This window comes from Echinops telfairi, unplaced genomic scaffold, assembly GCF_000313985.2.
Source record: "Echinops telfairi isolate 266 unplaced genomic scaffold, ASM31398v2 ScPeMD7_7458;HRSCAF=8496, whole genome shotgun sequence".
In the NCBI taxonomy this organism is placed as follows: Eukaryota; Metazoa; Chordata; class Mammalia; order Afrosoricida; family Tenrecidae; genus Echinops; species Echinops telfairi.
The window spans coordinates 13,741,312-13,756,052 of NW_022111358.1; the positions used below are offsets into that span (position 1 = coordinate 13,741,312).

The 14,741-nt window shown below is 55.7% G+C and overlaps 1 protein-coding gene across 1 annotated transcript in view; it reads left to right on the plus strand.

The window, feature by feature from the left end:
- The window catches only part of TBX4 (T-box transcription factor 4), a 33,402-nt gene that overhangs the window by 4,027 nt on the left and 14,634 nt on the right, over positions 1-14,741 (plus strand). Inside the window, exons 3-6 of the mRNA XM_045299292.1 lie at positions 284-383; positions 745-839; positions 9,682-9,801; positions 10,938-11,085. Coding sequence (XP_045155227.1) covers positions 284-383; positions 745-839; positions 9,682-9,801; positions 10,938-11,085 — 463 coding nt within the window. The remainder of the gene's footprint in view (positions 1-283; positions 384-744; positions 840-9,681; positions 9,802-10,937; positions 11,086-14,741) is intronic.

Below are 14,741 nucleotides of genomic sequence, written 5' to 3' on the forward strand. Positions count from 1 at the left end.
CGGCTGTGGACTCAGGTCTGTCGGCGGCGCTCAGTCCTGCCGACCGAACGCAGGGCACCGTCCAGGGGAGCTGGCTGCGTCAGGACCGTCGTCTGGTCGTCCTCGCCGCTGGCCATCCCTCCTCCACACTGAGTCTTCAGGGACGGGCGCGGGAGGGAGACACTCCAAGCAGCCCAGTGACTCTAGCCAAACACTCAGTTTGAGGACCCTACAGGACGGGGGAGGCGACCGACCTGGGGGTGGATGGGCAGTGAGAGCTCCCCTCTCCCAGGTGTGCGCACAGGAGCCGCGCTGGAGCTCTGAGGTCTGGGGCACCCCCAAACCCCGACAGTCCGCACGCCCCAAGTCCCCAGTTCGGCCAGCGCGGGCCCAACGCAGTGCCAGTGGGTGCATGAGTCACGCGACCCTCCCAGTGTCTGCGTCTGCCTTGAGCCTGAGGCCCCATCCCGGCCACCTGAAGTCCGCCGCGGAAAGGGTCATCTACTTGGCAGGGTCAGTACCTATGCCCTCTGTGTCCCATCTGCTCGAGCAGCCCCGAAGGAGGGATTTTTCAGGCACCAGTTTAAAAATGGCTCCATTCTCCTAGGGTACACTGTAAGTTTTGGAAACGAAATCATGAGGCACCCGAGGCTAGTCTTGTTCTAGATGCGTCTTGAGGCCTGTGTCCGAGGGCTGGGTCCCCCTAAGCGCCCCAGGCTGCGGTGAGAGCGCCCTGCGCAGACACAAGCCCTCCTTTCCACGCAGACCGTGGAGAACATCAAGGTGGGCCTGCACGAGAAGGAGCTCTGGAAGAAGTTCCACGAGGCCGGCACCGAGATGATCATCACCAAGGCGGGCAGGTCAGGCTGGGAGATGTACTTCCGAAGAGGTTGGGGGGCGGGGTGAGAGGGGCCTCCAGAGGACCCCTTAGAAGTCCTCTCTGTCCCCAGTCCCCAGTGTGGGTGGGTGGGGGTGGGGAGCTGCGGTGGGCCTCAGACTGTTCTGTGCTTGACTTCAGAGTGAGCAGGCCATAGTGGGGCTACCCATTGAGGAGCTGTGTGTGTATGTGTTTCAAGAATACTATGTAAATGAGATGCAAACAAGGGCACAATCCTTGAGTTCTTGCTGGGCACTTTGTCCCCTGGGGCCTGCCTGCTTTGTCCTCCCTCCTTTGGGGACTTTAAGAGGAGGTTCCTCAGGAAGTTTTCAGGAGTGCACCGAGAAGTTGCTCCTTTGCAGATGGGCAAGAACATAAGATTTCCCTCTTCTTTTTCCGTATCGTTTTGGAGCACCGCCTGCCCAGACCTGAGACTGGTGTGTGTGTGTGCACACGCGCGCACTATAGGGAAGCAGCTCTCGGGGTGGCTGCCAGAGGGGTGATTTATAAAGTGGAAACATCTTTAAAATGCGCTGGTGTCTGTGGGAGCGTGCAAGGAGGAGAGAGGGAGAGCAGCTAGGGGTTCGGAATTGCTGGAGCGAAGAAGGTGCTGTGCTGGGCTGGGGCAGGGGCAGGGAGTGGGGCCTAGTGGTGATCAAGGGAAGGGGAGAGTTTGAGCTCAGGAACTCCCTCCTCGCTTGTCCCTGCTCCACATGCACACTTAATTTTGGTTCCCTGGAGACAGGCTAGGTGTGACAATGTCCCTTAGGCCGGCAGAGGTTGGGCTTGTCAGAGAAATTATATCACTGGGAACATTCTAAGGGCTGAGGACCGACAGTCAGAGGGCTGGCTGGCGGAGTGTTCCCGTTCCCGCCCAGCTACTTCCATCAGTGAAACCCAAAAGGTGCTTAGGCCTCAGCGTCCCTTCCGCTCTCCATTTATGAAATAATTCCAGAGCACACAGTGGAACTACGGTAAAGCACTTAGCATACAGTTCCTGGCACCTGTATAAATGTTAACTAAAATAGGAATAACCCTTAGAGCAATCCTCTCAGCATCTTCTGCTGCTTTGTAGGGAGCCGCTGCGTCATTAGGGGAGGGAGGACCATTCGGAGGAAATAAAAAGCCAGTGCCGGTGAGTTGCACCACTGGGCGCAGTGGTCCTTTCTCTGTCTTGTTTGCCAGGCAGCCTTGTCCCCTTTGTTTTGTTGGGGCCAAGCAGGGGCTAGCTTACTAATCCATATGAGCTTATTTGTTAACACATGTGCAAATTGTTCACTACAACCAAAAACCCCAAACCATTGCCATCAAGTTGACGTTGACTCACAGTGACCCTATAGGACAGAGGAGAACTGCTGCTGTGAGTTTCTGATAAGGGCGCAGACAGCTTCATCGTTCTCCCGAGGAGGGGCTGGTGGGTTTAAAGCAACAACCTAGCACTTCGCTGCTCAACACTTAAGCCAGTGTGCTACCAGGACTCTTTAAACTGCTCACTGCCAATTCCTTAATAAGCACAAGTAAGCCTGTCAGGGACTGTACATTGGAAGAGCCTGATTCTGTAGAACGGTGCTGTGGGGGTCAAGAGAGAGACAGATGCCAGCCAGACCAAGAAGTAGAATCTGTGATATGGTGGAAAAAGTGAGAAAGCGTTCACTATAGATTAGTAAATTAGCACAAGTATGCCCCATGCTTGCCTGGCTTTTTTGGGGACTCTGATACTCTCAACTGAAGGTCTGAGTACTTGGTCACTTCCCCTTAGTCACCAGCTTTAGTCAGAGAGGTGACATGGCCACCCAGGGACTGTATGGGGGCGGGGAGGGCTGAGAGATTTGTTTGGTGCATTTTGGGGACAAGGAAAGAAGGTATATGGGGGTGGGGGTGGAAGTGGGAGGGGTGCAGGTGTAGCCAGCTGAGTGCACTTGGACAAGTCGCTGAACTTCCTTGAGATTCAGTGTTGTTTGGTAAAATAGAGATGGTGACTGTAGACTTACTGCGGGCGTGCATGCATGCGTGCGTGTGCGTGTGTGAGAGAGAGAGAGAAAGAGAGAGAGGAGAGAGAGAGAGAGAGATTACTAGGAGGCTCAAGAATCAACTCAAGAGCAGTGGGTTTGGTGGTGGGTTTGGGTGAGGCTCAAACCAAGTAGTCCAGTGAACGTGAACTGTGCTTGGTAAACTGTCAAGTGGATTACAGGTGTGAAAAAGAGGATTTATTTCTTGTGCCTGCTGGGGTGGAGGAAAGGAAAGGAGAAAGAAAGATTCAGAGCTTCCATATTTTAGGCAGCAGAAATAACTTTCTCTTGAAAATGATTGGCCAGTAAGTTCTGGGGCATGCCTGGCCTCCTCATTCTAAACAAAAGGCATTTGTGGCTCATCTCAGTGGGGTTTCCTGCACCTGTGTGGGTCCTTCTCCTTCCCTTCCACCCACAGAGCACTCACAGGGTTTCAGAGGTGGTCAGTTTGAGGCAGATGTGTGTGCCTGATCCTGGTACAGCCTTAAGTAATTGGCCTGAGGGAATACAGCAAGAGTTTAAAATTAACTGTGATGGTTGACCAATTATAGATGGCAGGAGGTTGTCCTTGCACCAGGCCTCGTTCTTAAATCATGCCCCCACCCCACCCCCAATCAGGGTTCTCAGAGACTCTTTATCCTCCTGTACAGTTCACCCTCTCTGTTGAAAGACTACTTCCACTGCCCTGGTCACCATGTTCGCCTTTCTCCCTTAATCTCTTCTGAATGCAGTTTATGTTATTTGAGTTTGGGACCCTTCTCCATCCTGTCCAATACTCTCCCAAGTTGAGTTCCCTACTCTTGATTCTACCAGGATCCTTCCTGGGACACTTCTGTTTCTCAAACCTTAAAATGTAGATTTCTGGAAGGCCAGAACTGGAGGAGAGCAGAGAGAACATAAACCAAACCCCAGGAGGGAAAGCACTTGACTCACATCCGTAAGAGCAAGGTGGGGGCAGTTTCCAGGTCTGTACAAGCCTGACGTAGGATGCCCAGCTGTGAGAGGTCCTCTGGGGGCTTGTTTTCAGAGTCGCTGTGACTCAATGTAAGGTTGCTCTACCCTGGACCCTGACCAGTTAAGGGCATATTAATGGCTCTCTGGTTATGGGCCTTGAGAAGAGCCAGAACTTTCTCAAACCAGTTTGAATTCTTGGATCACAAGCTCCTGCCTGCCTCAAGCCCTTTAAGTCCTTAAAGAACCAAAGGCCAGAGGAGGGTGATTCCTTTGGGCAGTGGCTCCAGGACAATGACTTTAAATGGTTAAACAATTTAATCGGTTAATAATCCCCCCTCTCCACCGAAGTAAGACATCAAGCTTTGAATGCACAGGAGCCCCTGATGTCCTGTATAAAATGGGGCCACACTCTTTCCCAACTAGTCCCTGTCCCCCAGCCCCCCAGTTCCCAGTACCAGAGATTCCATGCTACTTATTGCAGGCGCAGACCCCTCTCTCCACTCCCCCCCTCACGTCCCTGCCAAGCATGATCCATGTGAGAAGCTGCATTTTCTCCCAAATACAGATAAAAGTGAGCTCCACAAAAATTTAAATAGAAACCTCCCCCGAATGAAAATTTCCTAACTGTCTGACTGCCCCACTCCTAGGTCATGGTTTTGCCACCAGATAAATCTCCTCTCTCAGCCTTCATGGCCTGTTGAGTTCAATGTTGCTTGTGTTCATGACAGTGAATTTGCGTTTGAAAAATGAACTACTGATGAGAACTCCTGTTGAACCTGCATTGTTTGTTATTCTGAGGCAGGGATTTGGCCCGGCTTAATCCGGGGCTTCAAAGCCGATTGCCCTTGCTCTGTATACAGAGCGTCAGAGCCCAGTGGCGTGGGTGATAAGAGAAGTAAGGGTTGAAGACACTGGAAAAGTGGGTTGGAGAGAGAGTGCTTTGATCTCTTTTTAAAGTATTTTCTGAAAGCAAAAGTCTATCAGAAGGAAGTGGCTTGGGGGGGGGGCGGTCCTAAGAGAAGCAGTTGACCTGGCAAACAGCACCCATTCCACACACCCTCCCCCCAGCTTCCCTCCCTCCCTGCCACCACCACCCCCAATTCGAGGAAAATATTTCTTTAAAAAAGGTTTTTGGAGAATTAGAAGACATTTTCTCTTTATGGCGGAAAGTGGAAGTCAATGAAGCCGGGTCCTCGTGGCTCTGGCTGCGGAAGGCTAGCTGTGTCTCGGATGGCGGCATCAGCACCTGGCAGTCGCCCTACTGGCTCCCCACCGCGTGCCCCAAGGCTTCTCCTTCACTCGCCCGCAAACGACCGACCGGCCCAGGCCTCGCCTTCTGTAGGGTGGGCTTTCTGTGGCCCCCTGCCTTGTCCCAAGATCGGAGGCTGTTTGGGTTTTTAAAGGTGTAAACGGCACTGAAGTGGAGCGGGGCTGCGGAAGAGCACGCGGGTCACCCTGCTGTCTTGTAGTCAGTCAGCACCCAGTTCCGAGGAAGAAACCCACCGCGGCATCGCCACGGGCGTCCCCTGGAGGAGTCCTGGGGGCGGGTAGGGGGGTGGAGCGGCTCCTCACGGGGCTTTCACAGCCTCCGGGGCCCACGGGCAGCGCTGCCCCGTCCGGTAGGGTCGCTGTGAGTCGGCGGGGCATTAGAGAGCCTTCGCTGGGCGCCTCGGGCCCCCCAGGACGAAGCCGGGTCCCAGACTCCCCTCCTGGCCGCCTGCCCGGAGAAAGAAGGCACGCGCAGCTGCCTGGGGCTCCGGGCAGGCTCGTGGGGTCCTGGGCCGGGTGGAGACTATTTGGTGGGTGCCCTAAGGCTCTCCAGTCCCTCCCCCCTCCTCCCTGGCCACTCCATCCCCGGGTGCCGCAGGAGCCCGCCAGCCCGGAGGTGGCCACGGGGTGCCCCTCCAAGCCCTGCTCTGCAGCAAGTCCTCATTGATCTGATCCCCAGTCTCCCCCCTCCCCCCATCCCCCCTCCAAGCCTCGGACACCCCGCCGACTCCGGGGAAGCTTATGTTAGCAGCTCATTCTAAAGCCATTTCCGAGAAGACAGGAGATAAGGCGGCCGCCCGGCACCCTCTCCGAGCTGTCTGGGGTCCCGAGGAGAAGCCGGGCTTTCATCTCCCCAGGCCGTTTACCCCCCCCAGCCCCCACCCCCTCCGGCAGGGCCGTTTCCGCGAGAGGGGATCGAACCTGGCTGGGGGGAGGGAGGAGGGTTGGAGCCCGCGGGCGGGGCGGGACGGGGGTCCAGGAGGGGCCACGGGGAAGAGCCAGGCCGCCAGAACAGGATGCGTGCAGGGGCGCGGGCAGCCCCACGGAGCTCACGGAGAGGTTTGGGGGCTCTCGAAGCAGGTGGGCAGTATGTGTGCCAGGAGAGGGTGAAGGGCTAGTGGTAGGGGTGGAAGGTGGGAGCTGAGGGAGGATCCCTTTTTGACCCATCCCCCCTGGCCCACTGAGGGGTCCCCCCATCTCGGGGTGCTGCTTTTCTGCTCTTGTCCAAGAGCTTGATCATAATACAAGCAGCGCTCCTCCCGAGGTCCAGAGCAAGGGACCATTAGGGAGGGAGGACCTAGCAGGGCCTTAGAGCCCATAGCTGCACTGACCCGGTGAGCCAAGGGCAGGTGATGGGGGCCCTGTGAATTCCCCTTTCAGCCAGGTGGGGGTGGGGGTGGAGGTCAGCCTCACCTTCACAGCCTGCCCTTCCCCCATGCTGGGCTGGTGCGGTCCTGTCCAGCACCAGGTGGTGGAGCAAATCTCATCCCTGCGCCCCTCCGTGGTGAGTCTGAACCCACCAGGAGGCACCTCAGAAGAAAGGCCTGGGGTGTGTGTGTGGGGGTCTCAGACAGGAACCCCCCATAAAGCACACTCCTCTTGTGCAGCTCACTGTGGGTCCCCAGGTCCCCACGAGTGGTTGGTTAGGTTCCCTCAGTGGAGGGTGGGTCCAGCCAGCCTCGCAGCAGTCCCTGCCCTGGGTCACCCTGACACCCTGACTTCTCTCCCTCCACGAAGACCATGGAGCTTCTCAGGCAGCCAGAGACAGCCCTCCTTGATGTTGGTGGGCAGGGGAGGCAGAGGCTAGGAGATACACCCACCCCAAGTCCAGCAATACCTCTCCGAGGCTGTATTTAGTCAGGAGTCTGGGCTGTCTGTGGTCACTTCCAGGGGACACTAAATCCCAGGACACCAGCTTCATGCCATCTGGAGGCAGTGCCCGGGCTTCTTCAGGGGGTTTACAATGGCACTTAGTGTGCAGCTGGTAGCCCGGGCTACAGAGAGGCCGGCGGTAGGAGCAGAGGGGGAAGGCCAACACTCAGCCCCCGCAGCCTGGGGTACTAAGGCTGTGAGGGGCCGGAGGCGTTTGCTCCTGGCCTGTGTGTGCAGGCTGGCTCCCGGGGAGGCCAGGCCTGCCCTTGGCTGCTGCCACCTGGAGTGATGACTGAAGAAACCAGCTAAGTGCAAGGCACGGGTGCCAGACCATGCCGAGCACAGCCAGGGCTGCCCCATTTTGAGGCTGCTTCTGTAGCAGTTACAAAATGGTGGCCTGGAGGGGACAAGATTCTTGGCCTTTCCAACCTGGGGAGAGGGGAGGTGATCCAGCTGCCGCCCTCCCAGCCTTGAGCTCAGGCCAGGAACAGGGTGGTGCAGGCTCCAGCTGTGCCCCCAGGCCAGGGGCAAGGGAGCTGCCAAGCAGAGGCTGGGTTGGGTTCCTGAGCCCACACCATCCCCACCCCCAATTCCTGGGGAGGGGGGTGGGGTGGACATTTGAAAATGCTTTCAATTGACATCTGAGACAAATTCTTCCACATGGTTTATAAGTCCCTGGACTTGCCGCTAGAACTTCCCTCCTCCCTGCAGGCACACATGCACACGCACATGCACACTCTGAGCCTGTGCTCCTGCCCCTGCCCTTCTGCAGACACACGCTCACACAAGATCCCCATACAGGTTCTTCCCCTAGCACAGACTGCAGCTGCCAGTAGGACTGGGAGATGGGGTGGGGGGTGGGACTGAACCCTGGACCTCAGAGGGCCTGGCCTGGGCTTGATGTGGGCTCTGGAAGCTTGTGGGGGCTTTGATTCTTTCTGCAAGCCCTATCCCTAAGCTGGAGTCCCTGCTGACAAAGTGGGGAACTCTATCCATCTCTGAGGTGTCTAGGACAGTTTTCCTGGGGTGGCTCCTCAGAGGCAGAGAGGAGACCCTGATGGCTGCCCTACAGTGGATAGTAACACAACTCAGGTGGCTGAATCTCTTATCCCTTAAGGTCTGCAGTTGGGTTGGACCCTGATTCCCTCTTGGGGTAGCCCTCTTGGCAGAATGTCAACTGAGGAGGAGGGGCACCTTAGGAGGATTGCCAGGAATTTCTGTCTACCTGCACTTCCTCTCTGTCTTGTGTTAGGGGCCTGGTGGCCAGGGGAGGTACCTCAGTATGTGTGGGATTGGTCCCAGGACTCCTGTGGATGCCCAAAGCCACACCCCACCCCATTCTCAAGTCCTAGATATAAAATGGAGTAATATAGCCTACACACACACATCCTCCCATATACTTTATATCATCTCCAGATTACCTACAATACCTAATACCATGCAAATGCTATATAAATAGCACCTTGCACTTCTCAGCCTTTGAGGGATTCCATGGACCATGGATTGCTTCATCCCCAACATTTTGATCCACGGTTGGTTGAATATGCAAATGTGGAACCATTTGGATGGTCCCTGAAGATAGAGAGAACTGACTTTATGTATTGAGTGGCCTGGAGAAGTTCTTTTCTCTAAGAGGGTCCCTTGCGCCTTAGGGGCCTGGGCAGCCTCAGCATGGACTGCAAGAATGAGAAAGCTTTGTTTTTTGGTGAATTCATTTTCTTAGAAGTAGATCATACAAGCTGTTCTCAGAAGTAGGTCGTAATAACAATCGTAACTGGACTCATTAGACCCTACACCTAGGAGACAGGTAGTCATCATGGTTCCATGTTAGAGGTCAGAACTGTACGTACAGATCTCAGGAAGTTGCCTAAAGCCTCGCATCTTGTAAGCGGTGGGGCAGGCAGCATGGTGCCAGAATCCGCGCCCTTACCCACGGGGGCTCCCTCCCTCACCCAGTTAGCGTGCACAGGCCTAAGGGAGGGCAAGAGGACACCCTGCCTGCTGAGCACTCTCCGTGGTCCCGAGAAATTTAACAACACTTTCCTCCGTTCCTGGGATCATCCACAGACACAGTGGCCCAGAGGAAGCAGCTTGATGTTGATGCAAGCAGCAGACAGGGACGGCGGACAGCATTTTAGCTGGCAGGCAGGACATAAAGACCACCAAGTTGGTGTAGAAATTCCTCTCATACTCCTGGCCAGGGACTCTGTGCGTTGGCTGCTCGGTCGGTCGCTGGGCCTAAATCTTAGGGAATTGTGGGTCGGAGGCCACTGGATTTGGAAAAGTGTGTTACCCTTCCTGCCAGACACGCAGGCTGACAGGGCTCTGAGGAGAGCAGTGAGCCTCTGCTTGTGCAGGGTTAGGGAGAGAGAAAGCAGAGAGAGACGTGGCTCATGCAAGGCCACACAGTGATGACCAGTGCCAAGATGGCTTATTAAACGGACAACACAAAACCCAAGCAACAACAGAAATGAACAAACACGAACGAGCAAACCCATCGCCAGGGAGGAATTCTGATTCACTGCGACCGCATAGGCTGCCTCCTGGGTTTCTAGGCTGTAAGTCTGTCCTCCACGGGGCCCGGGGCTGACTTTTTGCTGCCCACACCACTTGCTAAAAGGACAGTACCTTTTAAAGCCTTCTTCCCCTTCCCTCTGGCTTCTGGCCATCTCTCCTGGTGCTCTGTCCAGGCCTCCCACCTCACCTCTTGACTTCCCTCAGGAGGATGTTCCCCAGCTACAAAGTAAAGGTCACAGGCATGAACCCCAAGACCAAGTACATCCTGCTGATCGATATCGTCCCTGCTGATGACCACCGCTACAAGTTCTGTGACAATAAATGGTAAGAGGCCTGGGACCTTCACCACGTCACCAACTTTTCACCTTACCTGCTCTTCCACCCATCTGATGCTCCTCCCAAGGGTTTGCCAGGTAGTTTTGGTGGCTGCTCAGATCCACAGCCTTGGGCCCACTGCTTGGCCTGGGGGCGGCAGAGGCTGGGGAGGGCCGGCTGATGTCTGCACGTGTGGGGCTAGCAGAGCTGGGGGTGGAGGCTGAGAACCAGCCGCAGTGTAGGGCAGATCCCAAGGGGTCACACCCACAACCATGGACAACCAGGATTTGATGGCTATGCTGTTGAGGTGACACACAAGACTGGGCAGTTAGACCCTGGTCTGACCCTTTGGCCATCGAATGAGGGAGGCAGGCAGACTGAGGGACAAGGCCAAACTGAAGTCTGAGGAGTCAATGCTGGGTTCCCTTTCACGAGACCAACAACAGTGTCTGCCCGCCGAGCTCAGGACAGGGCTCAAGGAGAGCGTGAGGGAGAAGAAACAACAGCCAGTCTGGACGCTGGGCTCTGGGGCTGGTGGTGGGTGGGTAGAGCTGGATTAGCTGGCAGGGGTTGGGAGAGGGAGCAGGGTTTGGGGGTCAGGGTGATGTTTCTTTTTTTAAAAATCATTTTATTAGGGGCTCATACAACTCTTATCACAAGGATGATGTTTCTTGCCTATTTCTCCACTCTGGGCTGGTTTAGCACTCAGACTTGTTGGCGCAGGGGACAACTACCAATTAATATCCCCCATAGTTTTGGGGGCAGGCCATTTGAAAGTTGTCTTAATTCCTCTGAGCAGCTCCCTCTAAATATAATGTAAACGATTTAAAAATCGTGAAATACTACACACAGAGAAGTGCCTCGGTGTCTCTATAATGTCTCTGTCATTAGTCCCAGTCGGTCAAATCAGCCACCACACTGCAGTCATCGGCTCCCTTTCTCCTCTACTGCCGAGGTGCGCTCCCCGACTCAGCACTCTGCCTCTGCCCCTCACTCCCATGCCCAGAGGCCCACAGTGACCATGTGATGGGCCCAGCAGCCGTCTCCTATCTGGTCTATGGGGATTTGCTCTTGGGGGGCAGGTGGGGGGACAGGACATCTGGGGTAATCAGCTGCTACTACGGCTCTGTCTGCTCTGTTGGCAGGATGGTGGCGGGGAAGGCTGAGCCCGCCATGCCAGGAAGGCTGTATGTTCACCCGGACTCTCCCGCCACTGGGGCCCACTGGATGCGGCAGCTGGTCTCCTTCCAGAAACTGAAGCTGACAAACAACCACCTTGACCCCTTCGGCCATGTAAGAATGGGGACTGCCCTCACCTTGTGGCAAATCCTGGGGCAGCACTGGGGCTAGGAGCCTTCACCCTAGGGCCCGGCTCCGGCCGTTGGCACCTGCTGGGCCAGCGTGTGGAAGGAGCAAACACTTCTGACCAGCAGTGCGCATAAGCCTTTCTCCTACCACTTACTGGCAGGTAACATGGGGCAAGAGTGTTAGCCTCTGGGCGCCCATGTTTCCCTGGCTAGAAAATAGAGATGGCCGTGGGGACCTTCGGGGGCTCTGAGGATTACAGGGGAGAACATGCACAAGACACTTCCACCTTAGGGACTCTAAATAAATGGCAACCAGATGACCAGGCTGACCAGCTGGATGGATCTCCCTACAGTTTCCCAATGTAGGGGATTGTCAGAGCAGACCCCGAGACAAACCACCTCTGGGGCCTTCTGATGCCCCGTTTGGAGCCTGCTACCAGAGACCCTCTGGAGGGGAAGGCCGTGCTCTGGCTCCTGGCAGCTCCATCCTGCCCTGGCCTGGGGCCCGGCTCTCACCAGAGAGATGCTGGAGCCCCAGGAGTCTGCTTTGACTCCCCAGCCTGGCCGCTGCAGCTCATGCTGTGCCCATCTGGCCCTGGCAGACCCTCTGAAAGGCGCTTTTTATGTGGAAACTTTTAGCTCGAGTGTGTGGCAAACGTAAGCCTGGGGACCTGGCATTATCTGCCAGGGCACCAGCCCCACCCCTCTAGACTACCCATGGTTCCACTGGAAGCAGGGGCAGGGGTGGGTTGGGTGCCGGGTAAGGTAGAGGCTGCTAGGTGCAGTAGCCCCTGTAAACATGACCTGGAGTGTGTGTGAAGGGACTTTGGGGGTGAGGGGAGAGCTGGGTGGGGATATGTGCAGGTGAGGCCATCTTTTAGGCCACAGTTCTGTTTCTGGGGAGTTTTATGCAGTTGAGAATTCTGTTGACTCAACAGTTGCTCATGGGAGACCCCAGCAATGGCTCATTTCTGATCTGCTGGCAGCTCCTAGCTTGGATTCTCTTACTCTCTTTAGCTCTCTCCCAAGGTGTAAGCAACTCATGAGTGTAATTAACTCCTGACTTAGCTGATCTGCAGGCCCGGATATTGGCAGAGCCGGCTGGGAGGCTGTGCCGGACAGAGCAGAGTGCACGTGCACAGTGGCATGTACACCTGGGGTGCAGCCCCAACCTCTCAGGAGGACAGACACAGCCACTAGCTTGATGGAACGGAATAGCCAAGCCCCAGCCTCCCGGAGCCCCTGGACTCTTTCGTTGAGAGGTGGAGGGGGCTCCCGGGCCTTCCTAGGCACCATCTGGTCTAAGACTGCTCCCAGCCCACTCCTACGCATAGTACCCTCTGTCTGGCCAAGGCCATGGCTCCAACCTGGAAAGGCCAGGGAGGGCATCTGTGGTGGGAGGCTGGGGAAGAAAGTTGCCAGGCACAGTCTTCCCACCACTGCCACCACACCCAGACCCCATGGGACACACCGGGTCTTCGGGTGGTCTGCAGTACCTCGGGATCAAAGGACTGGTGAGAATGCTGGATGTACCAGCTTGTTATCCTGGTTCCCAGCTGCAGGAATTCCCGAGGGACTCGTCCACCTCTTGAAAGCCCAGCAGTCAGTTTCCCCCACCTGGTTTGCATCTCGAATGGGATCACCTGGGTCCTGTGGTTTCGAATAACCCAGAAGGGGCTGAGGCTAGGCCAGGGGAGCTGCTTGATGGGCTCGCTCATGGTATCAGGGCATCTCTGATCACACTTGCCAGGCCTGGCTGGAGCTCCCCTTGCTTTGGCAACAGGGGCTACGACAGTGGTTCTCAACTTTCCTAATGCTACAACCCTTTAACACAGCTCCTCATATTGTGGTGACCCCCAGCCATAAAACTATTTTCGTTGCTACTTCATAACTGTAATTTTGCTACTGTTATCAACTGGGCGACCCCTGTGAAAGTGTCGTTTGCCGCGACCCACAGGTTGAGGACCGCTGGGCTAAGACCTCATGCCAGCCCAGCTTTCTCCCCAGTCAGACGAGATACACAGCGTGTGTCTCCTTTCTCTTCTCATGCTCCTACGATCCACGGTGGCAGAGCTCCCGAGAGAGGAGATGCTTGTCCTAGGAGCTCGGAGGGAGTAAAGGAACAGGTGCTGAGCCCCGTACCTCATGACTATTTGTCTTCCTGTCTCCAAGATGCCAGTGTCATGTCTTTAGCCACTTGGAGCGAGAGCAGCCGTTGAGCACCCAGGCAAGGGCTGTGGGGGGTGACGAGCTCATTTCCTAGATACAGCAGGGCAAACCAGCCCCTTCGCACCTTGGCTTTCTGCTCCTGGCCTGTGCCGGTGGGAGTGGTGAGCACCGCTAGCCCCCCCTTCTTGACCTCTTAGAGTGGGAGCCTGGGAAAGCGCCATCCTAGACAATGAACTTGGGCCCTAAAACCTCTTCCTCTGCACAACGCACCTCTACATCTTTCAGTTTCCCCTAAACCTTCCAGACCTCCATCACCATTCTCCAGCCAAATGGCCTTTGGGGTCTTCACAGGGTCACAGGACCTTTACTGGCTGCTTTCGGTCAGCAGTCTTCGGGCACCGCCCACACCCAGAGGGCTGGACTCTTCCTTTGGCAGCTGGGACAGGAGTCATTGGTGACGTGCGTGCCAGTTAGAATGGGATGGCATCGTCTTAGGGTCCACTAGGTGGACTCCAGATTCTGGCTTAGAGAATCCTGGGTTCAAGCCATCTTATTTCTTGATCCCAGGAGTTGAGCAGGGTCGGCTGAGAGACCCTGCGTCTGACCCATATATAAAGGTCTCAAGGAGAAGGGAATCCTGGTATGGGGAGTACAAGAGCTGTTTTGGGGTTCTCTGCATTTTCCTAGTTTCCCTGTCTTCTAAGATGCCCCCTCCCAGCCTCCATGCTGCTCAGGGGTTCAGGAGCAGGACCCAGGGTCTAGGTGAAGACTTGGGCCCGGCAGCCTGTCCTACAAGGGACACGGGGCTCTCAGAGCACCTGCCAGATGTTCCTGCATGATAGCACCAGATTGCAACTAGAAAACTCCTTGTGGCTTATTGCTGTGAACCCAGAAAATCCCTCTGTTCTTGGGGGTGGGGTGGTGGTGGACAGGTTCAGGGTGTGACCACGGGTTCTGGGAGCGAACTCAAGGGCAGAGAATGGGCAGGCAGGGGTGGGAGGGATGAAGGGGGACAAGAGCAAGAATGAGCCTCAATTCAGGTCCACCTCTGTGTCCCTCTGGCCACAGAGGCTGTTTGCCCGTCATCGCTTCCTACTGGTCGCCGATCCTGTCGGGTCCTGTGCCAGGCTACCGTGTGACAGAAGGAGAAGTTGCTTGTTTCCCTTTCTCTTCTCTTCACCTAATAAATGACTCCCCCGCCGCAGAACCTGAGCTCAAATGCACTTCGTCAGGGAGGCTATTCCGGGGCCCCAGTAGACTTGGAGCACCCTGTACCTTCTTGCCCTAGAACTTGCCAGTTATCACGTTGCGCTTACTTATATTTTTAAAAGTCAATACACCTGCATGATTCAAAAAAATCAGCCCGTGAATAAATAACGATGTATGAAGGCAAAGGAGTCTCTCCGTTGGATCTCCTCCCATCCCGTGTCACCTCAGGAAACCCCCACCCTGGTTTGTGCCCAGGAATACACC